Source organism: Lacerta agilis, chromosome 16 (genome assembly GCF_009819535.1).
Source record: "Lacerta agilis isolate rLacAgi1 chromosome 16, rLacAgi1.pri, whole genome shotgun sequence".
Taxonomy (NCBI): Eukaryota; Metazoa; Chordata; class Lepidosauria; order Squamata; family Lacertidae; genus Lacerta; species Lacerta agilis.
Window position 1 is genome coordinate 28,226,560 of NC_046327.1, and position 14,296 is coordinate 28,240,855.

The following is a 14,296-nucleotide window of genomic DNA, read 5'->3' on the forward strand; positions in this document are numbered from 1 at the left end:
TTTTCGGAAGCTGAACGTCCGACATGGCTTCCGCTTGAGTGCAGGAAGCTTCTGCAACCACTTGGAAGCCGCGCCTTGGTTGTCGAACATTTTGGAAGCCGAACGGGCTTCTGGAACGGATTACGTTCGACAACCGAGGTTTGACTGAATATGGTCAGGATCACTTTGTTTCCAAAATGCACGTATACTGTTATGCAGATGGCGACACCAAAACAGGCAGCGTGTGCCAGAGTTTGGGGCCATCCCTTTCAGTGGTTTTGCACACTACTGCCACAAGCCTTAGCTGCTTAATGGATGTGTCCCATGTTGGCTGCCGCAGGACCCGTTTTGCACACGTGCACAATTACCAGGAGCAAAGACACAAACATCCTCTTATGATCCATCTTTATTTGTAAAAGTCCAGATATAAAATCTCATTGTTTCTTACAAAAACAAAAAGGCACATTTAAAAACTACTCCCGCCTTCCACTCTCACCCCTGGACTATGGTGGGCACTCCCATCCCTCCCCCATTCCATGCTTCTTCTAGCCCTCGGCCAATTGCTTCCATCCCCTACAAGGGTTCCATCTTCCTGCATTCCAGAAGCTCACACAGTGGAGAAGTGTCAGAGTGCAACCAAATCTGGCCCAGTAGTATTCTAGTAGTAGCTTTCCTTTTCCACCCAGCCTACAGAGAAAGAAGGAGGAAAGATGCACATCAAGCTGGGTTTCTCCTTTCTCAAGTTTGCTACAAATCCTCAACATCAGATGCAAAAAAGTTAACCTATTCTTCTAATGCCTCTGGCCGATGTTAATAGTTGTGAACTATTATGACTACAATCCAAGCCCCAGAACATCACCTTGAGGGTTTTTTCTACCATCTTGGCAGAGCTATGAAATAAGGTAGCAGAATCCACATTTAATCCACCCAGCGAATCCCTCCAAAATTGTAAAAATGCTTGCAGCACCCATGCATGGACTGTACTGCTTAGTGGCTAATGCTAAATTATTTCGAGTGCCTCATGTAACAGCCCCCCTCATGCTGCCAAACCACCACCATAATGTATGCAAGACAGCAGACTCTTACCTCCAGGGCTGCGTCTGATGATGAGTTTTCTCACTTCATCATACACAAAGATGAGGAGAGAGTAGGGGAAGGCACAGAACCACCATGTTGGCCTGCAAGGTAAGAATTCCAGTTTTAATACATACTTGTATGAGGTTTAGATGAAGTCTTCAAAAACAAGTGCTAACGTACAATTTAGGATAATCCCAGGCCTTTAAAAGCAAAAAATGACTCAGTCAAGGAATTAAGAGTGGTAGAAATTACGGCAAGACCAACCACAGCAACAGAGGGAAAGGTTAGATAATTAGCAGCTTCAGGCCAGCTGATTTACTACTTACTTGAGAGGATACATCCTCAAAGCAACATCCATTCCAGGGCAGTAAGAGAGGAAAGCAGCCAGGGCAGTTTCTTCAAATAGACCAAATATCAAGATCTTGTTCCTGTGGAAGTTTTAAGGAAAGTTAGCCCTCCAAGAGGTAACCTTTCTTTACAACCCTGGTTTCTGAGTAGAAATGAGCCCAACCTACAGGGCTCAAGTTTTTAAACAGTTTCCCCCCTTGGTGGTTTTATTTATTATTTCTTTTTCATATTTACACTTTACGCTTACTTTTTTCACCCTTTCCTCTAAGGCAGTGTTTCCCAAGGGTCTCCAGCTTTTTCTTTCTTTTCAACTACAATTCCCATCATCCCTGACCTCTGGTCCTGCTAGCTAGGGATGATGGGAGTTGTAGTCCAAAACCAGCTGGAGATCAAAGTTCGGGAAACACTGCTCTAAGGTAAGCCTACCCTGCGGGGTTTGTTGTGATTGGAAAAAGAGAAGGGCAGAACCAGGTGTACTACCTGATAAGGCTGAAAGTCAGTGACTCTGACCCAGTGTCACCCAAGGAGACATGGCTGCACGGGGATTTGAACCCTGGTCTCTCAGGTCCTAGACCAACACACCAACCACTACAACAATGGCTCTGTTTGGCAACCTGGTTTTCATTTCACATGAAATCTGGCACGCACTGCGTTCAGCATTGGCAGCACAGAGCTATTCCCGTTTTAATTTCAATCTATTTTTGTCTCTCCTGAAAGGCTCAAAAGCCAACACACAAAAACTAGCTGCTGAGGAAGGGGGCTTGGCAACCCGTAACTCACTTCATTCCTTGCTGGAAAACGGAATTCCTTCTGGTCTTGCAGATAACCAAGTCTGCCCACTGCACCACCACGATGCTAACGAAGAAAGCCGTGTGGCAAGTGAACTCCACAATTTTCCTTTGCTCGTAAGTCTGAGGGGTTAAAACAGAAGAAAGAGAGGCTGTTTTCAAACTTCGTCCTTCCTACTCATGGCCATCCATAATGCAGCTAACATAACTTTTTAACAGTCCTCTTAAGATGTCTGAAAACTCACCCACTGCTGTCCGTAACTATCCTCCACATCATTAATCCACCGATCATCCCAAGACACTCTAATCCCCAGCAAGGTGGACGGCAAGAAGCCATTCTCTGCAAGGATGACGAAGTAGGTGAAGAAGCCTCCCAAGGCCTGGATCATTCCTATGCAAGGGTAGCGGGAAGAAGGGGAATTAGTTCACCATGGGCAACTGCTGGAAAACAACTCTATGAATTAAGAAACACCTGGGACACCGATGAGAGAGGCCTCCTTTCAGCCAATCTTCAAGGTAAGAGGGTGAAGCCATGCCTGTGCTACAAAAGCTCCAAGTTGCATTTGCACTGAGCTACTGTTCTGAGGATCTCCTTGTAAGCAGAGCACACAAAAGGCACGTCAGCTATCCCCCATTCTCAGCCGAGGCTTCGCTGTGCCCCACCAGGTCTGCAGCAAAAGAATGCACATCTTCTAAATTTCTGGCCATGCCTATTTTCACCATCCTCTGCACTTGAGGACCTGCTGTAGAGGAACCAGCCGCTTCTAAATTAACACTTCTGAACTGTGTTATGTTAAGACTACCGGGAAGTTTGAAGCTCTATGTGATTCCGCCCTCCCTCCACCCACCCCACACATTATACAGTTGGACCTCGGAAGCCTTGGGAGTCGAATGCTTCGGCTCCTGAACGCCGCAAACCCGGGAGTTTGTGAACATTCTTTGGAAGCCAAACGTCCGACGCTGCTTCCGATTGTGTGTAGGAAGCTCCTGCAGCCAATCGGAAGCCGCGCCTTGGTTGTCGAACGTTTTCGGAAGTTGAACGGATTCTGTTCGACAACCAAGATACGACTGTATATTTTAAGCTCATAATTTGTTAAAGTAAGATTACACAAAGCAGCCATCTCCCAGTAGCAGGTCGTGTGTGAGGGTCCCTCCCCACTGAAACCATCTCTTTCCAGTTTTGACTATGCCCTCCTCTGCCCCCTTTCCTCCCTTGCTCAGGATACAGTGATCGTCCACACACTGCCAGAAACGGCACAGGGGAAAGGTTAAGCTGCGGGTCCACACCCCAAGCCCTCCATTGTACTGTGCCAAATGTTGAATCTCACATGTCTCCCACATGTAGGAACATTTCATTTGCCTTAACCGTATGGACCCCCCCCCAAAAAAAAAACTTCCAAGAACAATACAGAAGGGCCAAAATTCCACAGTATGCAAGCTGCAATCTGTCAACCTCTGCGCCATCCAACTGCAAGCTTCCTTACCGATCTGACCGTAAGCCATGCTGATCAACCTTTCATTCACCAGTTTGTCTGTCTTGGGGTTTCTGGGTTGTCTCTTCATGATGTCACTTTCTGCCTGCTCATACGCCAGGGAGATGGCAGGAACCTTTGGAGTGAGAGAGCATTAGATATAACTTCACAAGTTTCATTTCCTGCATGAACCTGTATTGCCCATGCCAAAATAATGATAAAACTACAAGGGGTTTGGGGAGAGGGGAAAATCCAGTCTTCCTAAGCAAGCATTTTAGAAGACCTGTGTAATTATGAATAAATGCCTCAGGAAGGATGTAGGATGTAGAAGGATGTGCTACAAAAGTTTTATCAAATAATAAACTACACCGCCTACCATGTCACAAGGCAGTGAACAATACATTTTAGAAATATAACATCCACATTAGACTCAATAACCTGCTCTGCACTGATAACCAAATCGCCACAGGTTGCAGCACTAAGACAACTTCATCTGGGATAGGCAGGGTATGAGGCTGTTAATGTCAGGGTCATGGGTTCGAGTCCCATGTTGGGTGAAAAAAATTCTGCATTGCAGAGGGTTGGACTAGATGATTGTCATGGTCCCTTCCAACTCTACAGTTCTGTGGTTAGTTGATTGTAATGATCGACTAGAGCAATAGGGAGGAGTATGCTCCTTCAAGTAACTTGGCTTCAAGTTGTTTAGGGCTTTACAGGTCAGAACCAAAACCTTATTTATGGCAGAAATAAACAAAAAGATGACTTACTAACCATATCAGTACCCAAGTCAATACACAGGATGGTGACTGTACCCAGAGGCAGGGGAATGTTTGCAATGATGAAGATGAGGAAAGGCGTAATTTCAGGGATGTTACTGGTCAAGGTGTAAGCAATTGACTTCTTCAGGTTATCAAAAATCAGGCGGCCTGAGACAAAGGAAAGGGGAATAAAAGGATTCAAGTCCAAGGAAGCTTTCTGCACACATACACACACAAATGTGGAGCCCCAGGTACTGAAAGTTCTTGGACACCTGGAATTTTGCATGGGATGGGAGGAAGGAAATGGAGGTGTTCCGCTCCTTGCATTCAGAACACCAAACCACCCATAGGAATGAGGAACTCACCTTCTTCGACCCCAGTAACAATGGAGGCAAAGTTGTCATCCAGCAGAATCATGTCAGCTGCCTGTTTAGAGACATCAGACCCAGCGATACCCATTGCAACTCCAATGTCTGCCTTCTTCAAAGCAGGGGAGTCATTCACACCGTCTCCTGTGACAGCTACAATGGCACCCTGGAAGGAGAAGAGAGGAAGAAAAAGGACCTTCAGTTCCCAGATCCAACCTGTGCACATTAGCTGGAATAGCCCCTTTTCTTCCCCCAATAGGCTTCACACACCCCACCCCAGTTTACCACCATTAGCTTGAATGGTGCTGTCCACCTCCAGAAATTAGGGGCCGCCTCCTCTGCTTACCTGGCGCTGGCAGCCTTCCACAATGATCAGCTTCTGTTGAGGAGAAGTTCTGGCAAAGACTATTTCTGTATGGTGTCTCAGAATATCATCTAGCTGCTCGCCGGTCATGTCCTTCAAATCGGAGCCATGAATTACACAGGCTTTGGCATCTCTGGGATTTAAAAGAAGACAGGCTGAGAACTCCTAAATGTTACTCCAAATCCTGCCCCTTCCCCCTCCAACGTGGGCCTGCTTTACTTCCAGACAGACTCTCAACCAGATTGGGCTGTTGATAATGTTCATGGTTTTAGTGAGGAGTCCACTTGGAAGACCAAAGTGGCAAAATACAATATTCTAGTATAAATCTACATGGCGCCTTAACACTCTGGGCGCATTATACCTCAAGGACTGCCTATCCCTCGTATATCCCTGCCTGAACATTGAAGTATTATGGAGAGTCAATGTTGGTAGTCCTTCATGGCTGAGACTCATGGTTCATATCCACCAGGAACTGTGTGTTCAGTATTATGGGCTCAACTTTTGGCTGACTTCAGCAAGGCTCCTCCCTGCTGAACTTCCAGTGCCTTCTGAAGACTTATTATTACAGCCGAACCTTGGAAGTCTATTCGACTTCCAAGGCATGGCTTCCTGCAGCCCATCGGAAGCCACAGAAGCCCAGCAGGACGTTCAACTTCCAAAATAATGTTCGAAAACCGGAACAATCACTTCCAAATTTTTGATCGTTCGGGAGCCGAGGTACAACTATTATTCCAGAAGGCATTTTAACCAAAGCCTGATTTTACAATTTTAACTACAATTTTAATATTATTTTATTTAAAAGGATGAAGTTAGCTCAATTGAGAGATGAAGCAGCAACACAGCTTACCCAACATACTGTTTACCAGTTTTCTTCACATATCTCTTAACACAGATACTTGCTGTTAAAATTCTGGAATTTACAAGGTGACTGGCAGGCACCCCACACCCTCCCTGAGACAAGCTCTATGGTCCATTTCCAGCCAGACCGCTTCTCAATACCTGGGGTTGACCTGGCTGACTGGGATGTTGAGGCGAAGAGCAATATCTTCCACAGTCTCATTGCCTTCAGAGATTATGCCGACACCCTTGGCAATAGCTTTAGCTGTGATTGGATGGTCTCCTGTCACCATAATAACCTGGAAGGCAAAACAGGGCAACATCAGTCTGTGGCAGCTAGGAACTAGATGGAAACCCATCTCTTCAAAATGCTGTTTGCCCCTGAGCAGAGAGGCTAGTATTTGCAGCAGTTTATTCAAGAGGTAGGACCACCACCAGCAACCATGTTTTCACACTTGCTTTTGAGGTGGAAAAGCAGTTTGACATCTTTCCCTGGACTGGACCTTCCTCTGCACACAAATAAAGCCCCTTTTTTGTGTTCTTTGGTGTTGTGGATTTACTCTTTCAGAGTGATGGGGAGAAGCTGCTTACCTTTATTCCAGCACTTCTGCATTTGCCCACGGCATCAGGCACAGCAGCACGAGGAGGGTCAATCATAGAAATCAACCCAACAAAGCAGAGATTCTCTACCGGGAAGTTGACTTCATCCGTGTCGAACTGGAAGCCTTCTGGGAACTGCTCATTGGGAAGAGCCAGGTGGCAAAAGCCTGCCAACAAATCCAGTGGAAATGATTTCACATGCCAGCTTATTAGGGAGCAGGTGCTGGGCCTGGCTATTTTGATTGCTAAGATGCCCAACATCATTTGAGAAACCCTTGTGGAATCTGGCGTTTGGGCTCTTGGGGAAGCTAGTGGAAAGTATTACTCAGAGAGAACCGGATTCTGTCCTTCTATCTGAGGCTGCAGCAAGCATTGCAAGCTTACAACAAACAAAACCTGACCAGCGTTTCAAGTTATAATCTATACAAAGCTACAGAGCCCAGCATGCATTGCTCTTGTTTCACCCAAACGATTTGCAAGAGTGATTTCTTGACTGTAGTAAAGCAAGTAGGTTATTCCAAGACAGACTTGGAAAGAGTCCACCAGAACACCTTACCTAGCACTCTCTCCCCCAGGCCTCCTAACTCAAGGTAGGCATTCTGAAACGCATCTTTGGCTTCTTCATCCAAGGGCTGCTCTTTCCCATGGATCAGGATGGTGCTGCAACGGTCCAGGATTCGCTCTGGGGCTCCTTTCATCACAAGCAGGTACCGCGATTCTGATGTGTTCGCATTATTGTGGATCGACAGCTGCATTTTTGAACAGCGTTAGAAAATGTATTTCGGGGGTAGCATTTCATCTATGAGGGTGTATAACTACAAAGTTATACACAGCCTCAAATAACTACAAAGCTCTGACAAAGCAGGAATCTGACTGGCATGGAACGAAACCACACTGGTGTTAAATACAGAACCAACCTAGCTGTCAGGGCAGGTGTCGGGAGCAGTAACTCACAAAGTATGAGTGAAGTTAACTCTTCATTCAAAGAAACAAAACAGCTCAGGCCTCCTCCCACATCCTTCCCAAACAATCTGAGACTCTGATGTCTTGTCTGTCTCTGCTCTGCCCTCTTCATACCTCTGTGGGTTCTGGGAGACCAGGGAGGTGGGGAGTTGGACACAGCAGGAGGGGGAGACCCCCTGGCTTTTTCAACCTGCCTCATCTCTGCCTCTTGGCCCCAGTCCTCTTCCGCTTCTGCCTCTGATTCTGGGCTGCTCTCTGCCACAGCTTTTTCTGCTCACTACATTCTGTTGCCTCTTCAGCTTCCAACACCTTCCTAGTCTTCTCCCTCTGACTACTCATCATCCCACCACCCATACCCTGGGGCAGTGACCTCTTCTTCCCTTGGGGGTTCCCCCAGCTGGTGCCTCCCGCCCCCCACTCCTCTGCATCTGGCCAGTTTGTGACATTAGCCCAACGTGAAAAGTTGCTACATTTGATATAACAGCTACAGTTTACGTGAAATGTGGTGGGCGTTTTGTGAATACCACGTTCTTACCTGGTATTTGTTGGTCGAGTTGAACGGTATCTCCACCACCTTGGGGTTTTTCTCTCGCAGTTCCTTGACTGACCCACAGCACAGTTCAATGCATTTGAGCAGTGCAGATTCAGAGGCATCCCCTGCCACTGACCTCTAAGAAACAAGACAGTGGTTCACAGTGAGTAGATGAAGCCTTTGAAGATGAACCTCCCTACTTTCAGATTTCCCCATTTCTTTAAGTGGCCGAAATAGAGGAAGTTGCTTTACACACGGTCAGCACTTTGCTCCATCTGGCTCAGTATTATCTACAGTGAAAGTGTGGGGAGCACTGAGAAGTCAGACAGAAGACTTTCCTGAGCCCTATCAGCAGATGCTGCTGGGGACTGAATTTGGGAATATGCAATGCACATGCTACACCACTGAGGTACAGGCCTCTCACCAGGTTTCTCTTCAATAGGGAAACAACCTTTTTCAGTGGAAGGGACTACAGTGGTACCTCAGGTTAACATATGCTTCAGGTTACATACTCCACTAACCCAGAAATAACGCTTCAGGTTAAGAACTTTGCTTCAGGATGAGAATAGAAATTGTACAGCGGTGGCAGTAGGAGGCCCCATTAGCTAAAGTGGTGCTTCAGGTTAAGAACAGACCTCCGGAACGAATTAAGTTCTTAACCCGAGGTACCACTGTACTTCTGAAACGATGACACAACAGAAGCCGCTGCCCATCAGGGAAATTAACCAGAGGTACTCGGAAATAAGTTAAATTTGCTCTGCTGGTAAAAAGAACACCTATACCTAAAACCAGGCCTGCATAAGCAAGGTTAACACAGACCAGCAGCTTGATAATAATGGTAATAATAATTTCCTGGCCTTGCTGCTTGCCCAGAATTGCAAAAGAAGAAAAAGAAGGCGAGGGTGTTGTCAAATGCCTCACAGACTGTTATCAGTATGGCAAGCACAGGTTGTACAGGATTATTTAAATCACACTTCTGCACCATTTTGTTTTTTTCTATTCCTGAGTTAGTGTAGGCCTCCTTCAGTTTACTTTTTTTTTGTTACAGCAATCCAGTGATTCTGGGCCTTGGAAGAATCCACAGAAATGTCCACTGACAACTTGAGAATAAAGAAAGGTTGCCATTCTGGCACTGGAGGTGATGCCGCTGGCAGAAGCCTGTTACTCCCCAGACTGCATCTTCTTTCAAGATGCTGTCGCACTGACGGTCAAGCCGAAGCAGTGAGCAGCCACTGTGGTTAAGCCAGGGGATGAACTCACCTTCAGAATGGGAACGTTTTCTTGGCCGGCCTGAAACACAGCCCGGTTGCAGAGTCCAGCAACCTTGGATAAAGCTGTCCAAGTGGGAGACGTCTTGTCGAAAGAGGCGCCTGTGGAGGTGGGAAGCAGCAGGGAAATGCCACTTAGGTATGTTCTCAGACACAAAACCAGATTTATTGGCTTCGTCCTATTCTTCCCAGCCCCATTTGTCACTAAGTATGAATTCGTGCATACGACAACTGTGCAAATCTCCTGTGCATGTTGGCAAATATGGACAGTCTGTATAAGTACTGAAGTGGCAGCTTAGGCCTAGCCTGGCAGATACCACTAACTGAAGCAATACTCTCAAGAATTCTGGGTATATTATAGAGTGTGTGTGCTGAATAACAGATGGTTTTAATGAATTTTTTTCAAAGGCTTTCTAAACACAGTAAATTAATCTAGAATCCAGCTTTCTTGTGATTACAGAGCCAAGAATGCTCCTTCAGTCAGGCTTTGAATGTGTTTATCCTTGGCTACACTGGGAACACAAAAACGATTTCATGCAATCGTAAAAGCTTCTGTTGTGGAGCCTTATTAACACTTTTTTTGGGGGGGGGGGAATGCTGATTTACGTGTTTTGACTATCAGCAAGAGGCAGCCGTACCACAGCGCTTATTTATTTGATGGAGAGAGCAGCCAGCTTACCACTTTGGTTTTCTGTAGTGTCGGCCTCATGGATTTGGTTATCAAACCACATGTGAGCAACCGTCATGCGGTTCTGAGTCAAGGTGCCAGTTTTGTCAGAGCAGATCGTCGAGGTGGAGCCCAGAGTTTCCACGGCTTCCAGGTTTTTCACCAGACAATTCTTACGGGCCATGCGCTTGGCAGTTAGTGTCAGACAAACCTGGAGAATGACAGAGAGAAATGCTTGCATTCAACTACCAAGAAGAGTTTGGATTTGATATCCCGCTTTTCACTACCCGAAGGAGTCTCAAAGCGGCTAAATTCTCCTTTCCCTTCCTCCCCCACAACAAACACTCTGTGAGGTGAGTGGGGCTGAGAGACTTCAGAGAAGTGTGACTAGCCCAAGGTCACCCAGCAGCTGCATGTGGGGGAGTGGAGACGCGAACCCGGTTCACCAGATTACGAGTCTACCACTCTTAACCACTACACCACACTGGCTCTCAAGGAACAGGGGCGATCTGGCTGTGGAAGGCATGCACCTGCCTGCCCCTGCAACAGCTCACACATACGGGATATCGGCACTGACTTACTGTGACTGTAGCAAGCAGACCCTCGGGGACGTTAGCCACTATGATCCCGATGAGAAAGATAACAGCCTCCAACCAAGTGTACTCAAGGATCAGTGAAAGGATGAAGAAGGAAACACCAAGGAAGACGGCCACACCAGTGATTAAGCGGATGAAGTGCTCAATCTCAATAGAAATGGGAGTCTGCCCTCCTTCCAGTCCGGAAGCCAATGAAGCAATGCGGCCCATGACAGTACGGTCGCCAGTGTTAATGACGACACCACGGGCTGTGCCTGGAAAACAGCGGGAAAGTTTTAGCAGCCAAGTCTGCGGGCGTGGGAAAAAACAACAACATGTATTTGCTCACTCTGTGTGTACTAAGTTCTACATGTTAAGGTGGCATTGTAAGTTTGATGTAAGCAAACACTCTCATCAAGAATGGTGGCATATGGGTTTTCACAAGAGGAACTTTACCAAGCAAATTTTCTTAGAAAAGCCACTGTTTGAGAGGCTTCACTGCGCACTGCTTCATAAAGCAGCTGGCAGCTACCACCCACAATAAAATATTATTATTATTATTATTATTATTATTATTATTATTATTATTATTATTATTATTATTATTTTACCTTGGCCATCTGGCTGGGTTTCCCCAGCTACTGTGGGCGGCTTACAGCGGATAAACTATTGTAAAACATTAGACATTTAAAATTTCCTGATACAGGACTGCCTTCGGGTGCCTTTTAAAAGTCAGATAGTTGTTTATTTCCTTGATGGGAGGACGTTCCACAGGGCGGGCGCCACTACTGAGAAGGCCCTTTGCCTGGTCCCTTGTAACCTCACTTCTTGCAGTGAGGGAACTGGCAGAAGGCCCTCGGAGCTGGACCTCAGTGTCCCAGCTGAATGATGGGGGTGGAGACGCTCTTTCAGGTATACTGGGCCAAAGACGTTTAGGGCTTTAGAGGTCAGCAACAACCCTTTGAATTGTGCTCAGAAACGTACTGGGAGCCAATGTAGGTCTTTCAGGACCTGTGTTATGTGGTCTCGGCAGCCACTCCCAGTCCCCATTTAGCTGCCACATTCTGGATTAGTTGTGGTTTCTGAGTCACCTTCAAAGGTAGCCCCACATAGAGCGCATTGCAGTAATCCAAGTGAGAGATAACTAGAGTATACACCACTCTGGCGAGACAGTCTGCGGGCAGAAAGGGTCTCAGCCTGCGTACCAGATGGAGCTGGTAGACAACTGCTCTGGATACGGAATTGACCTGCGCCTTCATGGACAGCTGTGAGTCCAAAATGACTCCCAGGCTGCGTGCCTGGTCCTTCAGGGGCACAGTTACCCCATTCAGGACCAGGGAGCCCCCCACACCTGCCTGCCCCCTGTCCAACCAAAACACTACTTCTGTCTTGTCAGGATCCAACTTCATTCTGTTATCCGCCATCCATCTTCCAACCATCTCCAGACACTCACCCATGTCACCTTTGCCTACCCCCTACTCCCCAAAGGGCAAGATGCTGCACCTTCTTGACAAGCTGGTGACAAAACAAGTGTGGCTACGAAAATATTGGGAGCAGCTTGGGCAGAAATGTGATCATTCTCCGATTCTGGCTGAGATATGGCTGGAACTGGGTTTCTCTTTTTGTCTGAATGTGATCACTGTTCTGAGACAACACAAACGCAAGCAACTGTGTTGAGGTTTTTGGCCGCACAAATCATCATTTGCCACCATCATGGGCAGCTAGCCAAGAGCTTCCCTTGTTCTGAAGTACCCATCACTTCTAGAACTCCTCACACTTCAATGCTCTACTGGTTCATTTGATCATAAATTCCAAAATGGGTATTACCTTCAACACAGTTGGTAGAGAAGAAAGCGATATTTCTAGTCTCTAGTGGATTCTCATTTGTGAAGTCTGGAGACCTGGTCTGGGGCTCCGATTCACCCGTGAGCGATGAGTTGTCCACCTGTGCGAAGAAGCACCTTGTTGGGGAAATGCACAAGAAACTGCACCATTGTGGCACGCCTGGTTACTCTGCAGGCTGCATCTCAGTCCCTCAAGTCTCGCTGCATGCACATACATACCTTACAACCGTGAGCTGAAATAATCCTCAGATCAGCTGGGATCCTGTCACCTCCCTTCACCTCCACTAGGTCACCACAAACCACCCCTTCAGCATTGATGCTCATTTTCTCCCCGTTTCGGATCACCAGAGCTTGCTGCAAGAAGAAGAAACACAACTTTCAACTTCACACCTGCCAACACCCATGCGTTGGATCAGCCCCTTCGCCTACCTGTGTCTCGAGACAGGTGCTATGAACAACAACAACAAAAAGCTGAACAATCAGCGCTTACGTACCTGAGGCACCATGTTTTTGAAGGACTCCATGATCTTTGAACTCTTGGCTTCTTGGTAGTAAGAGAAGCAGCCAGTTATGATGACGACAGCAGAAAGCACAACACCAAGATACAACTGCAAAGAGATGCACACATTGCATTAGTTTTAAGTGAGAACACCCCCACTCTCTTTTAAGTGACAAATCCTTCAATTCCCAAACAGTGGGCCTAGGGTCATAGCATTCAGCATGGGGGCAAGTCAGTCACTTTGCCAGCAGTATGTCTCACCCTGCCCCATAACCTGGATAATAAAGTGGTGGTGGAGGAATAACCAAAAAGGAAAAACAGGAGGAAGGAAGAACAAAGCATTTCCCAGATCACAGGGAAAAAAAGAGACCAGCAACATGATGCAGACTGCCACTGGTAGATCACTTTGGCAGAAGTGTTTGAAACAAAGTAGGCCGAAACACCAGTTAAGGCGTTAGAAACAACATTGTTAGAAAACAATGGGACTATGAAAGGCATATACTGGATCATACATAATGGGAAAACACCCTAATGAACACAAACCAAGAATTTAAAAGCTCATCACAAGCTCATTCACATGGTGGGAATCAATACTTCCAGTTATGTCTGAATTGGGTCATACAGTCAAGTCAAACCTGCCATGCAGCTGAATGCCATAGTGAAGCCTCCCCAATTCATTCTCATTCTCTCTCTCTCTCTCTCTCTCTCTCTCACACACACACACACACACACACACACACACATTTATTAACTCACATTGTCATTATTTGGTTCTTCCTCTGTCGCCGCTTGAATACCATATGCCAGGAAACAAAGAATAGCTCCAATCCACAGCAGAAGCGAGAAGCCCCCAAACAGCTGCCGACAGAATTTAACCCATTCTGGGGTCGTGGGAGGCGGAGTGAGAGTGTTGGGGCCATCACGAGCCAAGATCTCTTGGACCCGTGCAGGAGTCAGACCCTAAACACGGAGATGGTGGAAGAAGAGACATGTTACAGCATTTCCCCTAAGGAACATCAAAGCATGCTTTCCATTCCAACTACTGATTGTTTCTGAAATGCAATCACCGCCACCGCCGCCAATAGGCGAGTTCTCTCTTGCTGGCCTTTCCTAAAAAGCTAGCTAGCTTGTTGCCTTATTAGAGATGGATTTGCTCCACTTTGAGAGACTTCCAAGCAGAGCTGTCATTAATTAATTTACACTTCCTAAATTTGCAAAGGACAAAACAACTGAAGGAGGCAGAGCAGAGTTTGCCTTTAAATGGTTTGTGTATATTTTCATGAGCAGCTAACACAGACCAGCAAAAGTACTATGGCTTCCAACATCCCAGACCATTAGCCATGTTGTCTTGGGCTGG

The 14,296-nt window shown here is 46.6% G+C and overlaps 1 protein-coding gene across 1 annotated transcript in view; it reads right to left on the bottom strand.

The window, feature by feature from the left end:
- Window positions 1-367: 367 nt before the first annotated feature.
- ATP1A1 (ATPase Na+/K+ transporting subunit alpha 1) overlaps window positions 368-14,296 on the bottom strand; it is a 32,280-nt gene continuing 18,351 nt past the window's right edge. Inside the window, exons 4-23 of the mRNA XM_033174021.1 lie at window positions 13,696-13,899; window positions 12,935-13,048; window positions 12,660-12,794; window positions 12,424-12,541; window positions 10,603-10,871; window positions 10,034-10,232; window positions 9,347-9,456; window positions 8,090-8,224; window positions 7,148-7,340; window positions 6,583-6,758; window positions 6,154-6,290; window positions 5,137-5,287; window positions 4,788-4,956; window positions 4,436-4,590; window positions 3,677-3,800; window positions 2,438-2,583; window positions 2,185-2,315; window positions 1,383-1,484; window positions 1,066-1,157; window positions 368-666 (exon numbers count right to left, since the gene is read on the bottom strand). Coding sequence (XP_033029912.1) covers window positions 638-666; window positions 1,066-1,157; window positions 1,383-1,484; window positions 2,185-2,315; window positions 2,438-2,583; window positions 3,677-3,800; window positions 4,436-4,590; window positions 4,788-4,956; window positions 5,137-5,287; window positions 6,154-6,290; window positions 6,583-6,758; window positions 7,148-7,340; window positions 8,090-8,224; window positions 9,347-9,456; window positions 10,034-10,232; window positions 10,603-10,871; window positions 12,424-12,541; window positions 12,660-12,794; window positions 12,935-13,048; window positions 13,696-13,899 — 2,889 coding nt within the window. The 3' untranslated portion in view covers window positions 368-637. The remainder of the gene's footprint in view (window positions 667-1,065; window positions 1,158-1,382; window positions 1,485-2,184; window positions 2,316-2,437; window positions 2,584-3,676; window positions 3,801-4,435; window positions 4,591-4,787; window positions 4,957-5,136; window positions 5,288-6,153; window positions 6,291-6,582; window positions 6,759-7,147; window positions 7,341-8,089; window positions 8,225-9,346; window positions 9,457-10,033; window positions 10,233-10,602; window positions 10,872-12,423; window positions 12,542-12,659; window positions 12,795-12,934; window positions 13,049-13,695; window positions 13,900-14,296) is intronic.